General features: G+C 40.2%; 3 protein-coding genes across 4 annotated transcripts; all 3 read right to left on the reverse strand.

Moving 5' to 3' along the window:
- Positions 1-217: 217 nt before the first annotated feature.
- Positions 218-3,303, reverse strand: LOC109195709 (uncharacterized). Of its 2 annotated transcripts, XM_019348392.2 has the most exons (5): positions 3,229-3,293; positions 2,204-2,216; positions 1,881-2,129; positions 1,030-1,203; positions 218-923 (listed from the first exon to the last, which is right to left on the reverse strand). In XM_019348392.2, exons 3-5 carry the CDS (start codon positions 2,109-2,111, stop codon positions 600-602), a joined length of 729 nt encoding a protein of 242 aa, XP_019203937.1. In that variant the 5' UTR covers positions 2,112-2,129; positions 2,204-2,216; positions 3,229-3,293; the 3' UTR covers positions 218-599. The 2 variants fall into 2 exon arrangements, with proteins under 2 accessions (XP_019203937.1, XP_025756325.1); XM_025900540.1 differs by having other exon boundaries at positions 1,881-2,216; positions 3,229-3,303.
- A 6,162-nt stretch (positions 3,304-9,465) lies between these two features.
- Positions 9,466-16,348, reverse strand: LOC100700669 (GTPase IMAP family member 4). The gene is made up of 2 exons (XM_019347389.2): positions 16,046-16,348; positions 9,466-10,552 (listed from the first exon to the last, which is right to left on the reverse strand). The coding sequence occupies exons 1-2, from the start codon at positions 16,059-16,061 to the stop codon at positions 9,756-9,758; spliced, it is 813 nt and encodes a 270-aa protein (XP_019202934.1). The 5' UTR covers positions 16,062-16,348; the 3' UTR covers positions 9,466-9,755.
- Positions 16,349-19,753: 3,405 nt separating this feature from the next.
- Positions 19,754-22,666, reverse strand: LOC109194579 (GTPase IMAP family member 4-like). Its single transcript, XM_019347390.2, has 2 exons — positions 22,513-22,666; positions 19,754-21,543 (listed from the first exon to the last, which is right to left on the reverse strand). The coding sequence occupies exons 1-2, from the start codon at positions 22,526-22,528 to the stop codon at positions 20,531-20,533; spliced, it is 1,029 nt and encodes a 342-aa protein (XP_019202935.1). The 5' UTR covers positions 22,529-22,666; the 3' UTR covers positions 19,754-20,530.
- Positions 22,667-23,596: the final 930 nt, after the last annotated feature.

A 23,596-nucleotide genomic window follows, 5' to 3' on the forward strand; every position in this document is an offset into this window, starting at 1 on the left:
TGTGTTATTTTGACACAAAGATGTGTTAAAATGTGTACATTTCAATTTTTGAAAAAAAGGAGAAAAAAGATGGGTATATATTATACATTTATTGAATTCCATTTTTTATTTAGCATATTATAAATCATTACAAACTGAATAAACAACAGCTGTCAGAATCTTTTCAATTAAAATGTTTTAAATTCAATTTTAGCCAAAGCTATATCATCTATCTATCTATCTATCTATAATCATGTCCAGACAATACATGAATTAAAATTTTTTAAAGGTAACAATTGTCATCTTCAATAAATTGTCAACATTCAACAAATGTGCGGTTGCATGCAAGCAGAAAAACATACATTTTGGCGAATATAGCATCCAGGTTATACAATTATGTACCTTGGGTTTAAATACAGCTTATTAGCATCAAAGCTTGTCACTATATTTAAAGGCAGAAAATCAAAAATTTCAGCCAATCAGCTAATTGTCTGACCTTTCCACTGCATAGGCATAAAAATGGTCAGAGTCCCGATAAGCAGTGTATTTGACAAAGATACCAAATGAGGTTTCTCACCTTTGTGAACAAAGACTCTCTACATTTTGGACAGGTGAACATTTTACTTGCATGCTTTAATCTGTGCAATCAGCTCCAGTACTTTGGTTTTCCTTTGGGTGGACAGCGGCAGGTCATAGACAAACTCAAAGAAGGTGAAGACAAGCAGTGCTGGATAGGACAAGTTACATACCCAGTACAGTTTGAAAAGCTTATCCACAACACACGTCTGGGCTTCATTCAGAGGAATGGTTACTTTGTCATTCTTAGCAACAATGATGTACTGCCTGGTTGCACTCTTTAGATCACCGATGCATATCAGCTGGGGTTGGTGTGTTGTGGATGATGCTTCAGGATCACTGCAAAACGATGCAATACTTGTTCCAGGCTTGGAGATGGGGAAGATAAAGATAGATTTTTAGAGAAGTATTCAGTGAGGTGTCGACAAATGCCTTCCTCAGGTAAATACCATGTGAACTTTACTGAATACATACCAGTGCAAAATCAACCAGGTGCGTTATAGCTGATTTAAGGCTGCAACGACTGGCGCCAACTGGTGGAAGCAGGTGTGTTAACACGCGGGGGGGCTTCGGAATGATACTGGCTTCCCATTTTCGTAAAAAGAGATCCGTCTTTCCTCCTGTAAGCTTGCCAAACTCCAAGTCCACCTTATGGAGAGAAAAAACAGTGTTTAAGTTTAAAATAAAGCATTAAATACATGAAATCAAAAGTACATTCTGCCCATTTGGTAGCTGTATGGCTAAAATCAAACTTTACAGTATCACATTTCTGTTACCCACTTCCACATCAAGCTTACCTACACATTGAAACATAACAATTGGAGTGGTATTTGAATACAAGTCCATTATTCCTTAATTTTAGCTATGATTTGGGTCCCATCAGACCCTTAGAAAAAAATTAGGACTTTTTAGCTGATGTTCTAGCAGCCAATTTCTTATTTTGTCTGTCTGCGGTTTGTCCTGTAGAGCTTTTTGTGCTGAAAATAGTGCTGCTGAAAGCAGAGTTTCATACAGATTTAGGTGATTTTTTTGTAGGTTTTTCACTTCCATGAGCAGTACTTCTACATTGTCATTTGATGTCCCTACTATTATAGTCATTTGGTGGTACGAGTAAGATTTTGGATCATGTGAAAAGTAATGCTCATTGTAATAAAAGCCCAGTGAATAATGATCCAACTCTGAAATTATAAAACTTTCAAAATATTCACTAGGAGCTCATAAACATACCTCCAAATGTATCCACTCCTGTTACATACTTTGTATGCAAAACACAACTGAGTGGAGAAGGAGTACATAAACAATTACCAGGAAACCAAGCAACTTACCAGACTTGGTATGTCCAAAAACCGTGGATACTCTCTGAATATTTCAGCGGCAGTGGGGGAGTCCTTGCTAATCCAGGCTCTGCGACTGGTGTATGTTTCCTCCATGCCTGACATGATAGTTGGAAGGTTCTCAGCTGAGGGCCGCCATCTTTTGATCAGGGTTGACCCACTCATCTGTGCTGCTGGTATTCCCATCCTCTTGCCTGAGCTTCTTGTCTTCACCACAGTCATCTGTCACTTTTCGCTACTTATAACGTCTCTGCCCCTGGTCGAGATTCCGTCTAAGGTTGCGCAGTTTAGGAATCCATAATGGGAGACAGAATCATAATAATGCTCCTGAGGAAGAAAGGACACAGGTATATGGGTAACAGCTGAGCAATTTTAACTGAGAAAAAAGCTCTAATAAATAATGAGATAAAGGTTAAAATATACATAGTAAGTGGGAACAAGTGCAATTTACAGTATGTAGTGGAATTTACATTATTAAAATGCTAAATTTACTTTACAAAAATTTACTTCTCATCTATAAAAGTGGTTACAAGGACTTTGACAGATTCTAAGTTGTCATATGCATGCTGAAAAAAAAGAAACACATGGCTGAATAAGTAAGATAATTTGCATGGTCAAGTTGCTGTTGTTTTTTTTAAATAACACTGACTATTACTTCCTCAGAAGTTCTGCATAAAAAAGAAACTACATCAGAGCATGTTTCCAGCAATAACCCTTAAAAAGGAATGCGCACATACTTTAATTAATCATACTAGATGCAAAAACTGCTTTAATTGCTTAAAAAATAATTATCTCTGTCAATATGAGGTATATTTCATGTTAAAGTTACTCAGTCTTTATTCCTATTCTGTGCTAGCAAACGAATGGTCTCGGTGATAACTACATTTGCTATATTCAGAGCTAACGACAATATTGTCATTTTACACAACACTGCTAAGGTTAGGTCCTGACTCTGGCATTGCTCATAGACACCAGAATGCCTGTCGGAGCCGCTAGCTCAACTACAACACTGGTTCTAAGAGCAATTTCTGAATACTCTAATACATAAATAAAGTAAATAGATAAATACATGAATAAAGTAATACATAAAAATACTACCAAAACACATTTACTCTAATGAAGTATGGCACTAAAGCCAAGAACTAATACTAAAATTTAGAGTAGGATATGTTAGCAACACTGTTACATTAAGGTTAGCTAGGTATAGTTAAGCAGTAATTAACTTAAACTCAAAACTCCTACATAACTCCTATATTTTATATAAATTCAAAGTTTCACATTCTTCCAGAAACCCGACATATTTTCAGTACATTAAGATAAACTGGTAAATTATACTTACTGTAAGGTCTGACAACATACTAGGCGACGTAACCTCCATCTTTGTCTCCTTTGTCTCAGTGGCGCGAAAAGACAGCGCCCCCTTCCCGCCGCTGGTATGTCATGTTGCTGGGCAGAATTTGCTTCAATTTTCAGCATGTGTGTTCTTACTCATTTCATTTTCTACTTTTGCTTCAATTGTATTGCCCTCGTTCACATGTTACGGTCAAAATTAAGCCTGTTCTGTGTGGATACTTATGCTTATAGTATAGCCATGGCCATCAATTGGTATGCCATACACACTGAGAAATAAAAAATTAATCCTCTTTCAGAATTTTAGTACACCATACACACCTTGGTCCACATTATATTATAAAATGTTTTATTTGTTGAAAGTAATAAGAAAAGGATTATGGAAAACAAACAATAACTAAACATTTTATTTATTCAGTTAATATACTTATAATACATTGTTCATCTACAATTTATTTCACTAAACACAGGGCTAGCATCAAATTACTGCGCTGCTAATTTTAGGTCCTGTTGTTAGATTCCGAAAATAACACACAAAATGTGTTAAACTGTGCAACACATCAAGTGTGTTAAGCTTTTTACACATTTTTTCAATGTTTACACATTTTCTTACACATGTTATGTTAAAATTCACACAAAATGTGTTAATAGTGTAACAACACATTTTTTGTGTCATTTTTTAACACATCCTTTCTAAGAGTGTAGGGGCACAGATTTGGAGAAGCGTGGCAGATGTGATTGGCAGATAATGTTAAAAAAAAAATCTACCAACAGTTAACCATAATTCAATAACCCTATAAACCTAATAACCAAATGCGCTTTTAACTCTTATTAGTAGGGGTGCAACGGATCACGGTTTATCCGAAATCCGAACTGATCCCACTCCACGGTTCGGTACGCACGTGATCCGAAGATTCGAAAAAGAAAAAAAAAAGTATGTGTATGCTGCACGTGGTCAGTCTGTCAAGCGGTAGTTATGATCAGCGCTAGCGGTCCAAGTAGCGGAGCAGACGAGTTTGCGGCATTTAAGCAGCCCTTTGCTGCCCAGTCCGACCGGGCTAAAGCTAAAAGCTAATGGGGTGTTTAGCTGCAGACGGGAGGCCGTCGTCTGTTGTGCAAAACAAGGTTTAAACTGTGATGAACGTGCTTGAGCCACGCTATGATATCTCGTTGCGCGTCCACTTCAGTGACAAGATCGTTCCAAGCATGTATGAGCAGGAGAAGTTTAAAGTTATGGCTGAACTGTCCCAGGCATCTTCTGTTGCTCTAACTACAAATGGGTGGAGCTCCAGGGCAACGGAAAGCCACGTGACCGTGACCGCTCGTTATATCACAGCGGAGTGGTAGATACAAAGCCCTGCACTGCCCTATAGATTACATTAGATTAGATGAAACTTTATTTATCCCTCGGGTGGGTTCCTCCGGGAAATTCAGTTTCCAGTAGCACAGCACCCACAGAAGTTGCAGAATGTGAGCAGAAATATACCATATATACACATTTATAAATACAGAGAATACAAAAGGGATAAATAGAATAAATAGGAATAAGAATACAAGGGAACGGCACATTTCAAGTATTGTGAGTCTATTACACCGTTGGACATTAACAAAAACTATTGCACAGTGAAAAGGCACTACAGCTTACTTGTTCCCCCCTCCTCTGTCCCCGTTTCCCCTCCAGCGAGGAGTTAAACAGTTTGATGGCGTGTGGGACAAAGGACTTTTTAAGTCTGCTGGTCCTTGACTTTGGGAGAAGCAACCTGTCACTGAACAGACTCCTCTGGTTGTTTATGGCCGTGTGCAGAGGATGCAGAGGATGCCCAGAATGTTCCATAATGTCCATATTGCACCTTAATTTGTTTTTATATAAGTGCATGGAATGAGTCTTCAGTTAAATGTTTTTTTTAATAGACAAAAAATACTTAAATAAGTAAACGGCAAGTAGAATTTTTGTCTTTTTTTTTTTTTTTGCTGATCCGAAAATTGATCCGATCCGTGACTTTAAAACCGTGATCCGATCCGAACCGTGAGATTTTTGATCCGTTGCACCACTATTATTAGAATGAGATTTTAATCACTACGGTCCAAAGTTTTTAGATACTGCGTTGATAAAGTACAAGAGATACAATCAGTGCTTTGTCAGTGTTTAGTCAGCATTCAAGGACAGCAATATTTGCATAGTATTTTTACGGACATATAGTGCACATATGTTTTGGGCAAAAACATTTTTGAATATTAAAATACAAACATTTTTAACATACAATTGGCAAATTAGCCAATGCCAATGCAAAACATTATCTGCCTATTAAAAAAAGAAGATAATCTTCTTACAAACTGGTGTTTGATTTTGAAACAGGAAAAAAGTGGGGAAACAACTGAAAAGACTAACATTTGAATGAAACCTGAAAGCAAGTAAATACTTTCTATGCTGCCTTATGGTAAACTTTGGTAATACTGATGTATAAAGAACAACACTGGCTGATAATGAAATACAGTCAGCTGGCATGGTGACACTGCCAGTATTAACCTGCAGTGCTGGACTGGGACAAAAAATTGGGCATTTTGACCAGAGACTGGCCCACCAGGTATTAAAGCCTTAAAGCCTTTGAATGAAGACAAACGCTGTTGTGACAGTGATGTACACTGTCTTTTTGGTATATGTATGATTTCTATACATTTTACATCAGATAAAAACTTTTTTCGCAAGATTCAGATAATTATTTAATAAAAGCTAGATATTTTAAATGAGAATAAGAAAGAAAAGTATTTCTTTGTGCCCCCCTTTCCCTGTTAATGCCCTACCTGCCCCCTGGCAAAACTTTGCTAGACCCGCCCCTGCACAGTTACCAGCTGTCAGCTACTTAGAAAAGGATCCTGGTGTTATTTGTCTCTCAGAAACAGTTCACAACTTCCCTTCAACTCATTCATGTCACCTAACAGGTAAACCTGTTTCTCCATCACCTGTTCAGCTCTGATGATTCAGTAAGGACATCTCCTGGTTTCATCTGCATGTTTCCCTCTCACCAGTTAACTAAACCGACATCATGACCAGCAGCTTTACAGCTGTGGCTCCAGCAAACATCAGCTGATACTAGAAATTAATATTAAATAAATTCTAACAACAGTTGATCAAGCTTAAACGTGCTGCTGTTGTTTAGCGCGACATCCGCTGGTTTCCTCTTTCTGGCGCAAAGTGGGCGATAAACAAACAAGAGAGAAAAGCTGATCAGCTGATCATTGATCAGTTTCATGATTGAAGTAGAAACAGGAGAGGGAGGGGGAGAGAATGAGAGAAGAAGAGGCAGCTGTGCAGCGTAAAGACAGAATAACTCCAGCTTTGTGTCTTTTTCATTGTAGCTGAAGTCCGGGACAAACTGCGTCTCTTCTCAGCTCAATACGAAACCCGTAATATTTTCTCTAAATGAGGGACCATTCCAATTTTTAAGGAGCCGTTGGAAACTCTACTAACTAAACTTATGAATATAAAAATATATATATATGAATATAAAAAATATAAAGTTCACTATCAGTATAAAGTTCACTATCAGTAACATCACAGCACCCACCCAGCTGTATAGAAACTGTAAAAAATTTCTAACTTTTCCATTTTTAATGGGGACACAGTAGCTATGACATTAAGGGAACAGAGGTTCTAAAATTCATTATATTTTACTGGAAAATGAAGTACTTACCTCTCAGATGATTTTATAATTTATACCCTCAGTGCATCTACTAAGAGGCTGAGAGGTAGCACTGGCTGCTGCCAGTATTTTATACTTTGTGGTTGTTATATTCAGGTCTGGTCCTTTACATTCATTTTGTAATCGTTTCTAAAATTGTTGCAGTGTCATATCACTTGCACAACCATCATTTTCATGGGTTTGTTGTCATTGGTGCTGTTACACACATTTTTATTTTAAAGATACAGTCTGTCATAGATTAGTGTGAAATTACGTCCTGTAAAATTGATGCACTCTCATAAACTTAGAATAAATCCATTGAAAACACATAGCAGCAGGCACCAGTGTGAGGAAATCACCATGTTAGCCTGCAGTGTTGAATACAGTGGACACCACCGTTCCAACTAATGCTTGATGTATGTAGCTAGAGACCAGTGACACAGTTTGTTGGTCAAAGAGAGACACTGCTCACCTTGTTGACATAAAATAAGGAGTAATTTAGAATTAGAATTTATGAAAATAGGGGGATAGATATCAGCTGAATGTGAAGTTAAGAGTGTAATGCACTAATATTTACTTGATAATTTAAAAACCGGGATTACATTGTAGAAAACATTTTTTAAATATGTTTTTTAAACACAAAATCTGCCATTAACCTATGGGCATTCCTCTGTATCACTCCATAATGGCTATACTGCCACCAGTTCAGTACTGTTTAAAGAAATAATTTAATTCATTTATTATAGAAAGAACATCAGTCTTTTTGGCCAGTTGTAATAAGTAAGTGATGTGACAATATGTGAAAGGACTACCAATTAGAGCACATGAGTCAAACTCAAGGCATTTATATCTTGCTCGCAGGATCATTTTATATAGATTTATTATTATTGTTATGCTTGGCCTGGCGATATGAGGCTCCAATAACACACAAACTACTACTAAACTGCTACTAATGTAGCTGTAATTAAGGAATTTAATTTAAGACGGCACTACGAGACAAAACATCAGGATACGCTGAAAAACCAAAATGCAGAGCAGAAACTACAGAAATTAGAAGAGCTATAGAAGAATCTAACATTTCAGCAGACGTTTTTCACCAGAGCAAAATCACAAAGTTTTATTGTAGCAGAGGAGACAGCCAAATCAGCCCGGTCATTTACTGAGGGAGAGCTTCTGAAGAGCTGCATGAAGAAGGTGCGCGACGTCTTGTGTCCAGATAAAACACAGATTTTGGCAAATTTGAGCTTGAGCAGAAACGTATGTCAAAGTGTAACCGCCATGAAACTGCCCCAGGACAAACGTGTTGGACTTACAACAGATGGAGCCTCGGTGTTGTGTGGTGAAAAAAGTGGACTAGTCAACAGGATGCGAGTACAGATGCAGAACTGTACCGGTGAGTTAACATCATATCACTGTATCACACACCAGGAAACGCTGTGTGGTAAGGTCCTGAAAATGGCATATAGTGAGCACCGTGACGCAAAACATGAATTTTATCAGAACTAAAGGTTTAAATCACTGTCAATTTCAGTCTTTTATGGGGCAAATGGATTCAGAGTTTGCCATCATACAGATTTCCGTTGGCTGAGTTGGGGGAAAGTTCTCCCCCAAACTCAGTTCTCCTCAGTTTTTGAGCTCAGCAAGGAAATCTGTCAGTTCATGGACATGGCATGTATAATGCGGTGAAGGCATTTTAAGTGAAGCTGTAACAAATGCACCAGTGCAACTTGCCTCACTTTCCCTGTTGCCAAGTAATGTTGGACCAAGTCAGCGCAACAGAGTTCCCAAATGCGCACTTTGCTGATTAAACTGAGTGCACTGAGTTCGTGCGACAACTAGGTTACAAAAAGAAGGACCAATACCTACAGTTCTAGAGGTCATGGCACAAAGTTCACAAATCTAAGTTTATTTTCAGGCTGCGAGTCATACATGTGAGGGCAAAAGGCAATGCAAACAACTCAGTCAAGGGGAAGGTAAAAGTTGGAACAAAGCTGGATCCACTCACCAAATAAGTGAAGAAAAGTAAATCCCACAAAAAAAAACAACATCATTGGCAATAAAAGAAGTTACAAAGAGCTCTCACTATCAGTTTCTTGTGTTTAACCACTGTTATAGAGTGAGACGGTACATCCTGCGCACAGTGAAAGTGCATCACAGGACCAAAGACAATAATATGCTCTCACATCCACACGTACACCAATCATTTCACGTAAAACATAAATGTGTTTGTAAAAATGCTAAAAACAGATATATCTTGAACTATAATATTATGAATAACTCAAAAGCTCACAGTATGAATGTACTTCAACTAATAAATCATTAAGATAACATTAAAAGGAAATTCAATATGTCCAAAGGATCTGCTGTGTGAAAGAAGCTAGCTATACATGAAAAAAGAAAAAGCTTCAAATGTTTGCAATATATGCAAATTGACAAATTTTACAATAACCTCAAATAAAATAGTTGAACTTGTTCCTATCTGTGAGATCAGGAAGGCAGGAAGTGGTAAAAATTTTTCAACATTTAAAAATGTTGAAAACAATGGTACAATGATACAGAGGGGCAGTCATGCTGTACTATTTGAAAAGATCAAGACTAACCTGACAGTCATTCAATGCATGAATCACAAGTTAAAAGGCAATTTTAAAATCTTCCCAATGCCAGTTCCAAGTTTTTTAACTCCTCTAACCACTTCATGGGCAACATTAACTGTGGTTTCAAGAGGTACTGTCACAAAAAATAATGGATTAAACTCTTCAGCTTCATCTCTGGCTTTACTTTTATATGTGGACTGAATCTTGTGTATTTCTTCCTTCAGTTCTCTTTCACATTTCTCTTAAACTTTCTTCATCTCCTGTTCTCTCTCCCTTTTCTCTCTCTCCCACTCTGCCTGGATTTTCTTTTTGTATTTCTGCATCTCTTTCTCATATCTTTCCTGTATTTCTCTCATCATTTTCTCTTTTTCTTTCCGTATTTCTTCTTCTTTCTCTCTCAGGATGCGTTGTTTCTCCTCTTCAATCGCCCTCTCAGCCTTTTGGAACATCTCGTTGGTGTAGTGGCTTCCTCCGTTCTTCTGGACTATTTCTCTGATCTTCTGGATCAGCTCAGTGACCTGAGAGCGCTCCTTCAGTTTATTGTTGAAGACGTGGTACTGACCGTTACATCTGGCCACGAGTTCCTGCAGGTCTGGGATTTCTTCTAAGAACTCTTCTGTACTGGTGCCTTCAAGTTGGTCCCCATGGGTAAAGAGAACCATGCTGTATTTGTCTGCATCAGTGCCAAACAGTTTTTGACTCTTTTGCAAAGTCTGTTTTTCCTCTTCAGTGTATCTGCCCAGTCTGACGACCACCAAGAAGATATGGGGGCCTGGAGAAGCATAGGAGATGCACTGGCATATATTTTTCTGAGTTTCCTCTTCACCAAGCCAGGTACCTAACAGGCCTGGGGTGTCAATGACAGCAACACGATGTCCATCCACTGTAGCTTTTCCTTTGGAACACTCTACAGTCATAGACACGGCACTGAACTTGGATTCAAAGCACTCACGACCCAGAATAGTGTTACCAGTAGCACTCTTTCCAGTTCCAGTTTTCCCCACCATTACAATCCTGACCTCATCATTTGCGTAGAAATCTGTGTAGAAAGATCAGAAACTAGTACTTATTATACATATCTGGTCTTTAAGTCTGACATCATTAGCCGTGTACTGGTCCAAACTCCGGTTCAGGAACCAAAGTCAAACGATCACTGCGGCATCACTGAGAGTTACAAACTGTCTAAATTATTTTGTCTTTAATAAAATGATCAGTGTGGTTTCTCTACCAGGTGTAACAATTCATTTAAACATCCAGGCATCCACGAAGAAAGATTTTATTAAATTTAACGGAGTTAGAAGTTAGCAGGGCTGTTATAGACAGTGTTGTTGTTAATGTTTGTTCGGGGGCGTTGCACCCCGGAACCTTCAGAGGTTTTTCAGGGTCCTCCCTGCCGGAATGTTATGTGTGGGACAGTTTCCTGTATGTGTTGCTACTAGCTGTGGTTGTTTAATAAAGTGGTCAGTAAATGTCCTGAAATTGGCACTTGAGTTTCCGAGCATTTTTATCCTGAGGTTATAACACCTTTTTGGCGACGAGGATAAAAGGCGAACGCGGACAGTTTTGAGTTTTTGTTACGGATTTTGCCGTCGGACTACCACTTTGCATCTATGGCTACGATCGGATCGCTCACGGAGTTCGCCGAGGGAGACGGCGACTGGATTGAATATGTCGAGAGGCTGGAGCACTTTTTCTTGGCAAACGACATTTCGGACGAAGGGAAAAAAAGGTCAGTTCTTCTCAGTGCGTGTGGAGCAAGGACCTACAAGTTGATACATAACCTGACGACGCCTCGGAAACCCGGGGACTTCAGTTTCAAGGAACTGGTGACGCTGGTGCAAAATCATCACTGCCCGAAACCCTCCGTGATTGTTCAGTGGTTCAAATTCCACACTCATTCACGCAAGCCGGGAGTTTCGGTGGCTGCGTATGTGACGGAGCTGAGACAGCTGTCGGAGCACTGTGAGTTTGGAGGTGTGCTGGATGACATGCTCCACGACAGGTTGGTGTGTGGTATAAATGATGATGGCATGCAGCGTCAGTTGTTAGGGGAGCCCACACTGGACTTTAAGAAAGCTTTGGAAATTGCTCAGGCAATAGAAACGGCAGCTAATAACACTAAAGACATTCGGAAAGCTAACAACAATATGCACTCAACCGAGGTGCATCATGTATCTCAGAGTGTGAGGGGCAAACCGAGGGAGCTTTTGGAGTGTTACCGGTGTGGGGGAGCACACTTTGCAAAGGACTGTGTTTTCAAAGACAGTACCTGCCATAACTGCAAGAAAAAGGGGCACTTAGCCAAGAAATGCAGGGGCACTAAGGAGAAATCAAAGAAGGACTGGAAGACAAAACACAAACTAAACACACATCACCTGCAGAGCATGGCGCCTGAGGAGGATGAGTGTGTTTTCAACATGTTTAATCTGGTTGGCTTTGATAAGTGCCATGCGGAGCCCATCTATGACACTATCTAGGTAAATGGGAAGGAGCTACAAATGGAGGTGGATACAGGGGCCTCAGCTTCCGTGATCAGCCAAGCCACCTACCACAGCTTGTGGCACTCGGGCAGGGCACCAGCTCTCCAAGCGACTGAGATAAGCCTGAGACAGTACACGGGTGAATGCATTCCCCTGCTTGGTGCCATAGAGGTGCATGCAGCATATCAGGGTCAGGAAGCTGCAGCAACACTACTGGTGGTGAAAGGGGAGGGGCCTAGTCTGCTGGGTCGTGACCTTCTGCAGAAAATCCGCCTGAACTGGAGGGAAATCAGGTATGTAACTGTAATAGCAGAATTACTGGGAAAGTATGCAGATGTGTTCAAGAATGAATTGGGCACTCTCCGGGGCACCACTGTGAAGCTGTGTGTGGATCCTTTTGCCCGGCCACGCTTTTTCAAACCACGCACTGTACCATACGCCATGAAGGCCAAGGTGGAAGCGGAGTTGGAGAGACTACAAAAGATAGGGGTCATTGAGCCAATAGAGTTCTCGGACTGGGCAGCCCCGATTGTACCAGTGTTGAAGGAGGACGGAGGGGTGCGTATATGCGGTGATTACAAACTGACAGTAAACCAAGCCTCTCAGCTTGACGCCTACCCTCTGCCTCGAGTGGATGACCTGTTTGCCACACTGGCAGGTGGTCAGACATTCACAAAGTTGGATATGAGTCATGCTTACCAGCAGTTGCTGCTGGATGAGGAATCAAAAAAATATGTGACAATAAACACACACAAGGGGCTGTTCAAGTACAACCGCCTCGTGTTTGGCGTTGCATCCAGTCCGGCTATCTTTCAGCGCACCATGGACAATCTTCTGCAAAACATTTCTGGTGTTGCTGTTTACTTGGATGACATTTTAGTTACAGGTAAAACAGAAGAGGAGCATCTGCATAACCTTGAGCAGGTGTTGAAGAAGCTCTCAGAAGCAGGGTTGTGTTTGAAGCGCAGTAAGTGTGTTTTCCAAGCCCCTAGCGTGACTTACCTGGGTCATCGCATCTCTGCTCAGGGCCTGTCCCCGCTAGAAGAGAAAGTGAGGGCAGTGAAGGAAGCCCCGAGTCCAAAGAATGCAACTGAACTAAGATCATTCTTGGGCTTAGTGAACTATTATGGGAAGTTTTTGCCTGACCTCTTCAGCATGCTTGCTCCGCTGTATGGGCTACTGCACAAAGTCAGTCAGTGGAGGTGGTCCCAAGCACAGGAGAAGGCCTTCAGACAGGTAAAAGAACTGTTACAATCGGCACCGCTCCTGGTGCATTTTGATCCGGAGAAGGAGGTGGTCCTGTCCTGCGATGCCTCCCCGTATGGCATAGGAGCTGTTCTTTCACATCACATGGAAGAGGGGGAAGAGAAACCGGTCGGATATGCGTCACGCACGCTCACAGCAGCAGAAAAGGGCTATTCACAGCTTGAGAAGGAAGGCTTAGCAATAGTTTTTGATGTGAAACGATTTCATCAGTACCTGTATGGCCGCCCATTTACTGTTGTTACAGACCATAAGCCCCTCCTGAGTCTCTTTAGTGAAACAAAAGGCATCCCACCCATGGCTTCACCCCGGGTTCAGCGCTGGGCATTAACACTGTCGGCATACCAGTATCGCATTGTTTATAAGGCGGGACCTGAAAATGCGAATGCAGATGCTTTCAGCCGCCTCCCCCTCCCGGAGGTCCCCGACCAGTCGAACATGCCCCCAGAAACTGTGTTTTTGCTGGACAGGCTGGCGAACACTCCGGTCTGTGCTAAAAACATCAAAGCATGGACTGAACGTGATCCAGAGTTATCTCAGGTTAAACAGTGGCTGTTGCAGGGCTGGCCAGCAACAGTGGAGCAGGATCAGCTCAAACCGTATGCCAAGCGTCAGCAGGAGCTCAGTGTTCAAGATGGCTGCATCCTGTGGGGTTCCCGAGTCATTGTTCCGCCTCCAGGTCGGTCACATATCATTGAAGTGTTGCATGAGGCTCATCCAGGGATTTCTCGAATGAAAAGTCTGGCAAGGTCATTCGTGTGGTGGCCGGGGAATGGACAGTGCCTGGTAAAACAAGGTAAAAGCCTGTTCTCAATGTCAGTCAAACCAAAAAATGCCACCACCTGCCCCACTCCACCCATGGGAGTGGCCTGGCCGTCCATGGTCCAGGCTTCATCTAGATTTTGCCGGCCCCTTTTTGGGACACATGTTCCTGGTGTTGGTGGATGCGCATTCAAAATGGTTGAATGCCCACATAACGCCAACCATCACAGCCCCAGTTGTCACAGACACACTCCGGAGAATCTTTGCAACACATGGATTACCTGAGGCAGTGGTCACGGACAATGGGCCCACGTTCACAAGTGGGGTTTTCCAAGAATTTATGGAGAGAAATGGGATCCGACATATCCGCACCGCACCCTACCACCCTGCCTCCAATGGCTTAGCGGAGCGCGCCGTGGAGACACTGAAAGAAGGTCTGAAAAAAATGCCAGGTCTTTCAATAGAAAAGAGGCTCTGCCGTTTCCTGTTTCAGTATCGCATCACGCCTCATACAACCACAGGCTTGTCCCCAGCGGAGTTGCTGATGGGGAGGAAGCTCAGATCTCATCTGGATCTTCTTCGCCCAGATGTGGGAGCCAGAGTCACCCAGTCACAAAGTGGGCAGAAGGTGAGACATGATCTACATGCCAGAGGCTTTGTTTTCAAGCAGGGAGACTGTGTGTATATCAAAAACTTTGCGGGTGGCTCACAATGGCTGCCTGGCGTCATTCACCACACTTCGGGACCAGTATCTTTTGTGGTGGAGTTATTGGATGGCAGACGAGTTCGCAGGCACAAGGATCATGTGAGAGCCCGCACGGACGGAGCTGAGAAGAGGGCTCAGAGTGGTTCGCACGCACATGGTGGAAACAGGGCTGTGGACATTGTGGGGCCTCAGAGTGGTTCACCCGGAGGGGAAGTCGTGTCAGCAGCCCCCGAGATCGGGATTGGTTCTTCAGTATCACCAGAAGGGCTGGTGGAGCAATCTAAGTCACCTGAGCTGAACCCAGCCACAGGAGCTCAGCAGGCTCCTAGCCTGGAGAACCCAGCAGCAGGACTGAGAAGGTCAAAGAGGCAGCACAAGCCCCCAGATAGACTGAATTGTTAAAATAATGTGGTGTTGAATTCTCCCTCTCTTTTCGTACGTATACATAATACTATGTTGTGGGTTTTTGCTTAAGGGGAGGGAAGTGTTATAGACAGTGTTGTTGTTAATGTTTGTTTGGGGGCGTTGCACCCCGGAACCTTCAGAGGTTTTTCAGGGTTCTCCCTGCCGGAATGTTATGTGTGGGACAGTTTCCTGTATGTGTTGCGACTAGCTGTGGTTGTTTAACAAAGTGGTCAGTAAACGTCCTGAAATTGGCACTTGAGTTTCCAAGCATTTTTATCCTGAGGTTATAACAAGGGTGTTAGCTCGCTAGTTTCCACTGAAATATAATAGACCATGGTCTGACTGAAGGATTTCTGAAAAAATTTAAACTTACAGCTCTGTTATCACTTCTGACATAAATGAATACAGAAAACTAAACAGCAGTGATGTTTGTAGGGTTACTGAAGTTGAACTAGCTGGTATATAATGATGTGCTACGTGGTGGCTAGCTACACACCTATGCTTAACTTAATATAAACACAGCGAAGCTGGGTTAACATGGTTAGAAAGGAGGACTATGGACAATATTAATGACCAAAGAAGCACAGTGAGTCTTTGTGTTTCTATTGTCCATTATTATTGCTATTTTTATTGTATACATATCTATAGCTAATGAAAATATAGGCAGGTTGTGCAAATTTTTTTTAATTTTTTGTTCATTTTTGCATAATGGGATACGTCTTGTTAAACATTATGCTTCTCCCTTCTCCCTTTTAGACCTAAAACATTTATTTTAAACCATCCTAGGTCTGCGTCTAATACTAACCTTACTGATCTTGTTTCTATCTATGTATCTATCTATTTAGCTATCTAGATTTTAAATCAGTGATGAATCACTGTTGTAACACTAGAAGACATGACTAATATGATGACTTACTGAGTTTGCCAGCCATGCTTGGGTTGTAATTGCTTCTGTCGATGTCCAAACTAAACAGTGTTGTGTAGCTACCTGAAGTGGAGTAAGAAGCAAAAGGCAAAGACTGCGCCAGAACTTCTTCAACAGGCAGTATGAGCCAAACCACACCTAAATGTACAGAACACACAGTGAAAATGAAAGTTTTGTGGTATTATTTCCGTTTTAAGGGGATTTTTCTAAAACCGGATATGGACTTAAATGTATTCAAAACTCTGCATCTGTCTGCATCAACGAATGCATGTTGTTCATTAAAATTCATTTTCATTTTTGATTTAAAGTATTTTGAGGTAATATTTTGCACGAGTTGATGCAAAGTAATGATACCAGGCCTCATACATTATGAATAGAACAAATATTATGCAGTTTACTAATCAAAAATCATCAAAGTTTTGCAGTTTGAGGACATGTAAATGTGAACACATTTTAAGATATCCTGTTGCATGGACATTTTCTGTAAGAAGCAGCAGATATGAAACATAGTGGAAAAAATATACAAGTTCATGCAAGAACTACTTTGTGCTGCACTGTCTGTAGTTTTTAAAATTGCTGCTGTTTCTATGCCATCAGGACATATAACTACTATACTACTATTTCTCAGCTCAGCTCAGTCTGGGTGGAGTTCCTTTTTTTCCTCCTCTCCCCTCATGTATTGAGTATTTCATTGTTTTTCTTACCATCCAACCTCTCTGCGATCTGTCTTCCCAATCTGATGTTTGCGTAATGTATGTATGGTAATGTATGTATTTCGCTGCAGGTAACATGTACGTGTAACATTGCAAGTGAAAATGAAAATAATTGATTGATTGAAAAACATCTAAATACATAAATACCAGTAGTTACTAAAGCTGCTTTACTGCCAAATACACATGCAATGTATGCTTGTAATGCACAGGATCCAGCAGGACTAATGAGACTGGGGCTGGAAATATCACTGTAGCACATCAGTGCTTGATTCTGACCTGAAGGGAAGGCTATATGCCTTTCTGAGACCAGGCCTTCCTTGTATAAAATCACAAAGGCGTATCCCTGTGCATCTCCTAAGCTTTTCCATGACCCTGCATCTTCTTGTTTGTTCTCAGATGGGGCAGATACACTGAAAAGGAAATGCATATGGTGCAAAGAATTCAAGAAATCACATGGTTATCTGGTTGCATAAAAACCCCTTGTAACTAAATAATACCACTAAACTTTAGTTTCACTTTCATTCTGTGTCCAATGCAGTTATTTGTTGGTGTAGATTAGTTGCTATGCTCTGTTAAAGAAGGTGCAGCACAGTCTCTGACTTTCACGTTTGACTCCACACCAGAGGAAGTATCTACACTGCACTTTTTAGGACATGAACACTTTCATCCCAGACATGGCCAGCAAGCTTGGTATGTCATTTTGTTAGTGGCATTTTTTAGTGTTACAGCAGTGATCATTGATAATTTAATTAATGTCATGTAGCCTCTCCAAAGAAAGCCTTTTATAGAAAGCTGTAGTTTTGAAATTACTTTTAACCCTCTAATCCTAGTTTCAAACAGCCATCCTTATCCTATGATTTAGGACATTATTTGTATGCGAGTTAAAATAATAATAAAAAAAGATTAATAATGCACAAATTGTGATAATGCCAGGTTATAGTTATACTCACTGATGATGACTATGACCTCACAGGATTAATAGTTTAACACATCTTTTTGGGGTAGTTTTTAAAAACAAGCAAATTTTTTGAATCTAGAAAAATTCTATCCCAAAACTTGGTTAATGTTCAGAAGAAAAGATTTATGCATTTACAACCTGATGTAGATCCCAATTCATTGTTTCTGAGCTTTCCATACAGATTCTGGCAGGAGAACTGGAAAGAGTGCTACTGGAAACACCATTCTGGGTTGTGAGTGCTTTGAATCCAGATTCAGTGGCATGTCTATGACTGAAGAGTGTTCAAAAGGCAAAGTTGTTTGATACCAGGTTTGATAAGGAGAGAATTACTAAAGATGTATGCCAGTGCATCTCCTATGCTTCTCCAGGACCTCATATCTTCTTGGTGGTCATCAGACTGGGCAGATACACTGAAGAGGAAAAACAGACGGTGCAAAAGATTTGAAATATGTTTGCCCGCGCAGCAGACAAATACAGCATGGTTCTCTTTACCCATGGGGACCAACTTGAAGGCACCACTATTGAAGAGTTCTTGGAAGAAAGTCCAGACCTGCAGGAACTCGTGGCCAGATGCAATGGTCAGTACCACGTCTTCAATAATAAACTGAAGGAGCGCTCTCAGGTCACTGAGCTGATCCAGAAGATCAGAGAGATAGAAGAACGGAGGAAGCCACTACACCAACGAGATGTTTCAAGATGCCGAGAGGGCGATTGAAGAGGAGAAACAGAGAAAGAAGAAGAAATACAGAAAGAAAAAGAGAAAACGGAGAGAGAAATACAGGAAAGATATCATAAAGACATACAGAAATACAACGAACAACTACAGGCGGAGAAAGAGATAAAGAGGAGCGAGAGAGGAGGAGAGGAAGAGACAGATTACTTTCTATGAAATATGAGGAGAATATTTCTGTGATCCAACTTTTTTTTGCTGTTGGCCTTCCTGCACCAGCATCGGTGTCTTTTAAGGCCCCTTTCTGCTTCTCCTGTCTTCATCTGCTAGTCGTTACTTTAAAATATAACAGTATATATGAGTAACTTGCTCTCTACGTCTACTGTGTCTGTGTGTGAGTGTGTGTGTGTTTTTTTGTGGGGTGTATATTTCATGTTTTCTGCTCCTTTGGTATCCAGAAATGTTGACTGTAAACTTGTTGGCACTACCGGACATTGTAAATAGTGTTTCTTGTGCTTTAAGCAAGGTATTATTTGAATTTGAGTCTTAAATGTATAAAACGAAAAGGATTTTGGTTTTTTTTTTACATTATTGTTGTTTTAAGACTCTGGATAGTGGATATGATGACCAGTGTGACCTTCAACAATCAAAGAAATCTTTCTAAGTGTAATACAAAACTCTTACTCACTAACTTAAGATTAAATCTGCTCAGCTGCTTTGAAAATTACTTCCTCTCATAACAGGATGGCTAGCTGGTTAACATGATCATGCAATCCAGTAACCTTTCTGCTTCTGCTTTGATTCAGCAGGGACAGGTAGGGGACTCTTTCAGTGCCTCCAGCCTCCCTTAAAATACCTGAATTAGATATGAAAATGTGACAAAACTGCTGTTTTTCAGACCACATGTAGCTGTACTCATGTGTCAGGTTTAAGTAGTACAATTACTTTTTATCTTCACTTTCTAAATTTGTGAACTGGTCATCACTCACACTTTCATTACATACTTTGAGTTTGTAAACATCCCGATAGCATAATTGGAATACATTGTATCCAATTCATGGCAGCAAAGGGTGTTAGTCCATCCCAGCTGCCACAAGGAGACAAAGGCAGGGTACACCCTCAGCAGGCTGCCAATTTATCACAACAAGATTTATCACAATATATAAATGTCACATAAAACTCATTACATAAGCAAAGATACTACTATTCAACCTGTCATTTTATATTTTGTATTTTCCAGAATTATATTAAAAAAATCATTAAGTTAACCAGCGACACTGAGAAAGCAAGAACAACACTCATTTGAATTATGACAGTGACTTAAAAATTTATTTTAAAGGAGACAACTAGGTTACAAAAAGAAGGACTGATACTTACAGTTCTAGAGGTCATGGCACAAAGTCCACAAATCTAAGTTTATTTTCAGGCTGCGAGTCATACATGTGAAGGAAAAAGGCAATGCAAACAACTCAGTCAAGGGGAAGGTAAAAGTTGGAACAAAGCTGGATCCACTCACCAAACAAGTGAAGAAAAATAAATCCCACAAAAAAAAACAACATCATTGGCAATCAGAGAAGTTACAAAGAGCTCTCACTATCAGTTTCTTGTGTTTAACCACTGTTATAGAGTGAGACGGTACATCCTGCGCACAGTGAAAGTGCATCACAGGACCAAAGACAATAATATGCTCTCACATCCACACGTACACCAATCATTTCACGTAAAACATAAATGTGTTTGTAAAAATGCTAAAAACAGATATATCTTGAACTATAATATTATGAATAACTCAAAAGCTCACAGTATGAATGTACTTCAACTAATAAATCATTAAGATAACATTAAAAGGAAATTCAATATGTCCAAAGGATCTGCTGTGTGAAAGAAGCTAGCTATACGTGAAAAAAAGAAAAAGCTTCAAATGTTTGCAATATATGCAAATTGACAAATTTTACAATAACCTCAAATAAAATAGTTGAACTTGTTCCTATCTGTGAGATCAGGAAGGCAGGAAGTGGTAAAATGTTTACAACATTTAAAAATGTTGAAAACAATGGTACAATGATACAGAGGGGCAGTCATGCTGTACTATTTGAAAAGATCAAGACTAACCTGACAGTCATTCAATGCATGAATCACAAGTTAAAAGGCAATTTTAAAATCTTCCCAATGCCAGTTCCAAGTTTTTTAACTCCTCTAACCACTTCATGGGCAACATTAACTGTGGTTTCAAGAGGTACTGTCACAAAAAATAATGGATTAAACTCTTCAGCTTCATCTCTGGCTTTACTTTTATATGTGGACTGAATCTTGTGTATTTCTTCCTTCAGTTCTCTTTCATACTTCTCTTTAAATTTCTTCATCTCCCGTTCTCTCTCCCGTTTCTCTCTCTTCCACTCTGCCTGGATTTTCTTTTTGCATTCCTGCATCTCTTTCTCATATCTTTCCTGTATTTCTCTCTCCATTTTCTCTTTTTCTTTCCGTATTTCTTCTTCTTTCTCTCTCAGGATGCGTTGTTTCTCCTCTTCAATCGCCCTCTCAGCCTTTTGGAACATCTCGTTGGTGTAGTGGCTTCCTCCGTTCTTCTGGACTATCTCTCTGATCTTCTGGAGCAGCTCAGTGACCTGAGAGCGCTCCTTCAGTTTATTGTTGAAGACGTGGTACTGACCGTTACATCTGGCCACGAGTTCCTGCAGGTCTGAGCTTCCTCCTAAGAACTCTTCAATAGTGGTGCCTTCAAGTTGGTCTCCATGGGTAAAGAGAACCATGCTGTATTTGTCTGCATCAGCGCCAAAGAGTTTTTGAATCTTTTGCACTGTCTGTTTTTCCTCATCAGTGAATCTGCACAGTTTGATGACCACCAAGAAGATATGGGGTCCTGGAGAAGCATAGGAGATGCACTCGCATATATTTTTCTGAGTTTTCTCTTCATCAAACCTGGTATCAAACAGCCCCGGGGTGTCAATGACAGCAACACGATGTCCATCCACTGTAGCTTTTCCTTTGGAAGTTTCTACAGTCATAGACACGGCACTGAACTTGGATTCAAAGCACCCACGACCCAGTATGGCGTTTCCAGTAGCACTCTTTCCAGTTCCAGTTTTCCCCACCATTACAATCCTGACCTCATCATCATTTGCGTAGAAATCTGTGTAGAAAGATCAGAAACTAGTACATATTATACATATCTGGTCTTTAAGTCTGACATCATTAGCCGTGTACTGGTCTAAACTCCGGTTCAGGGACCAAAGTCAAATGATCACTGCGGCATCACTGAGAGTTACAAACTGTCTAAATTATTTTGTCTTTAATAAAATGATCAGTGTGGTTTCTCTACCAGGTGTAACAATTCATTTAAACATCCAGGCTCCACGAAGAAAGATTTTATTAAATTTAACGGAGTTAGAAGTTAGCAGGGCGTTAGCTCGCTATTTTCCACCGAAATATAATAGACCATGGTCTGACTGAAGGATTTCTGAAAAAATTTAAACTTACAGCTCTGTTATCACTTCTGACATAAATGAATACAGAAAACTAAACAGCAGTGACGTTTGTAGGGTTACTGAAGTTGAACTAGCTGGTATATAATGATGTGCTACGTGGTGGCTAGCTACACACCCATGCTTAACTTAATATAAACACAGCGAAGCTGGACATTCAAAAGTCATGAACTCTCTTCCACATCTCAGAACTACATTCACAAAACTGCTGTCTCAGAGACTTGGTTAGCAGGTTAACATGGTTAGAAAGGAGGACTATGGACAATATTAATGACCAAAGAAGCACAGTGAGTCTTTGTGTTCCTATTGTCCATTATTATTGCTATTTTTATTGTATACATATCTATAGCTAATGAAAATATAGGCAGGTTGTGCAAATTTTTTTTAATTTTTTGTTCATATTTGCATAATGGGATACGTCTTGTTAAACATTATGCTTCTCCCTTCTCCCTTTTAGACGTAAAACATTTATTTTAAACCATCCTAGGTCTGCGTCTAATACTAACCTTACTGATCTTGTTTCTATCTATGTATCTATCTATTTAGCTATCTAGATTTTAAATCAGCGATGAATCACTGTTGTAACACTAGAAGACATGACTAATATGATGACTTACTGAGTTTGCCAGCCATGCTTGGGTTGTAATTGCTTCTGTCGATGTCCAAACTAAACAGTGTTGTGTAGCTACCTGAAGTGGAGTAAGAAGCAAAAGGCAAAGACTGCGCCAGAACTTCTTCAACAGGCAGTATGAGCCAAACCACACCTAAATGTACAGAACACACAGTGAAAATGAAAGTTTTGTGGTATTATTTCCGTTTTAAGGGGATTTTTCTAAAACCGGATATGGACTTAAATGTATTCAAAACTCTGCATCTGTCTGCATCAACGAATGCATGTTGTTCATTAAAATTCATTTTCATTTTTGATTTAAAGTATTTTGAGGTAATATTTTGCACGAGTTGATGCAAAGTAATGATACCAGGCCTCATACATTATGAATAGAACAAATATTATGCAGTTTACTAATCAAAAATCATCAAAGTTTTGCAGTTTGAGGACATGTAAATGTGAACACATTTTAAGATATCCTGTTGCATGGACATTTTCTGTAAGAAGCAGCAGATATGAAACATAGTGGAAAAAATATACAAGTTCATGCAAGAACTACTTTGTGCTGCACTGTCTGTAGTTTTTAAAATTGCTGCTGTTTCTATGCCATCAGGACATATAACTACTATACTACTATTTCCCAGTAGACTTAGAAAGTAATCAGAACCCATTACTGTTTTCACACTTATATTTTCTACATATTTTTTCTCTTCTCAAACTGCTCTCCTCTTAGGAGCTCAGTCTGGGTGGAGTTCCTTTTTTTCCTCCTCTCCCCTCATGTATTGAGTATTTCATTGTTTTTTTTACCATCCTACCTCTCTGCGATCTGTTTTCCCAATCTGATGTTTGCGTAATGTATGTATGGTAATCTATGTATTTCGCTGCAGGTAACATGTACGTGTAACATTGCAAGTGAAAATCTAAATACATAAATACCAGTAGTTACTAAAGCTGCTTTACTGCCAAATACACATGCAATGTATGCTTGTAATGCACAGGATCCAGCAGGACTAATGAGACTGGGGCTGGAAATATCACTGTAGCACATCAGTGCTTGATTCTGACCTGAAGGGAAGGCTATATGCCTTTCT

This window comes from Oreochromis niloticus, linkage group LG18 (genome assembly GCF_001858045.2).
Source record: "Oreochromis niloticus isolate F11D_XX linkage group LG18, O_niloticus_UMD_NMBU, whole genome shotgun sequence".
Lineage (NCBI taxonomy): Eukaryota > Metazoa > Chordata > Actinopteri > Cichliformes > Cichlidae > Oreochromis > Oreochromis niloticus.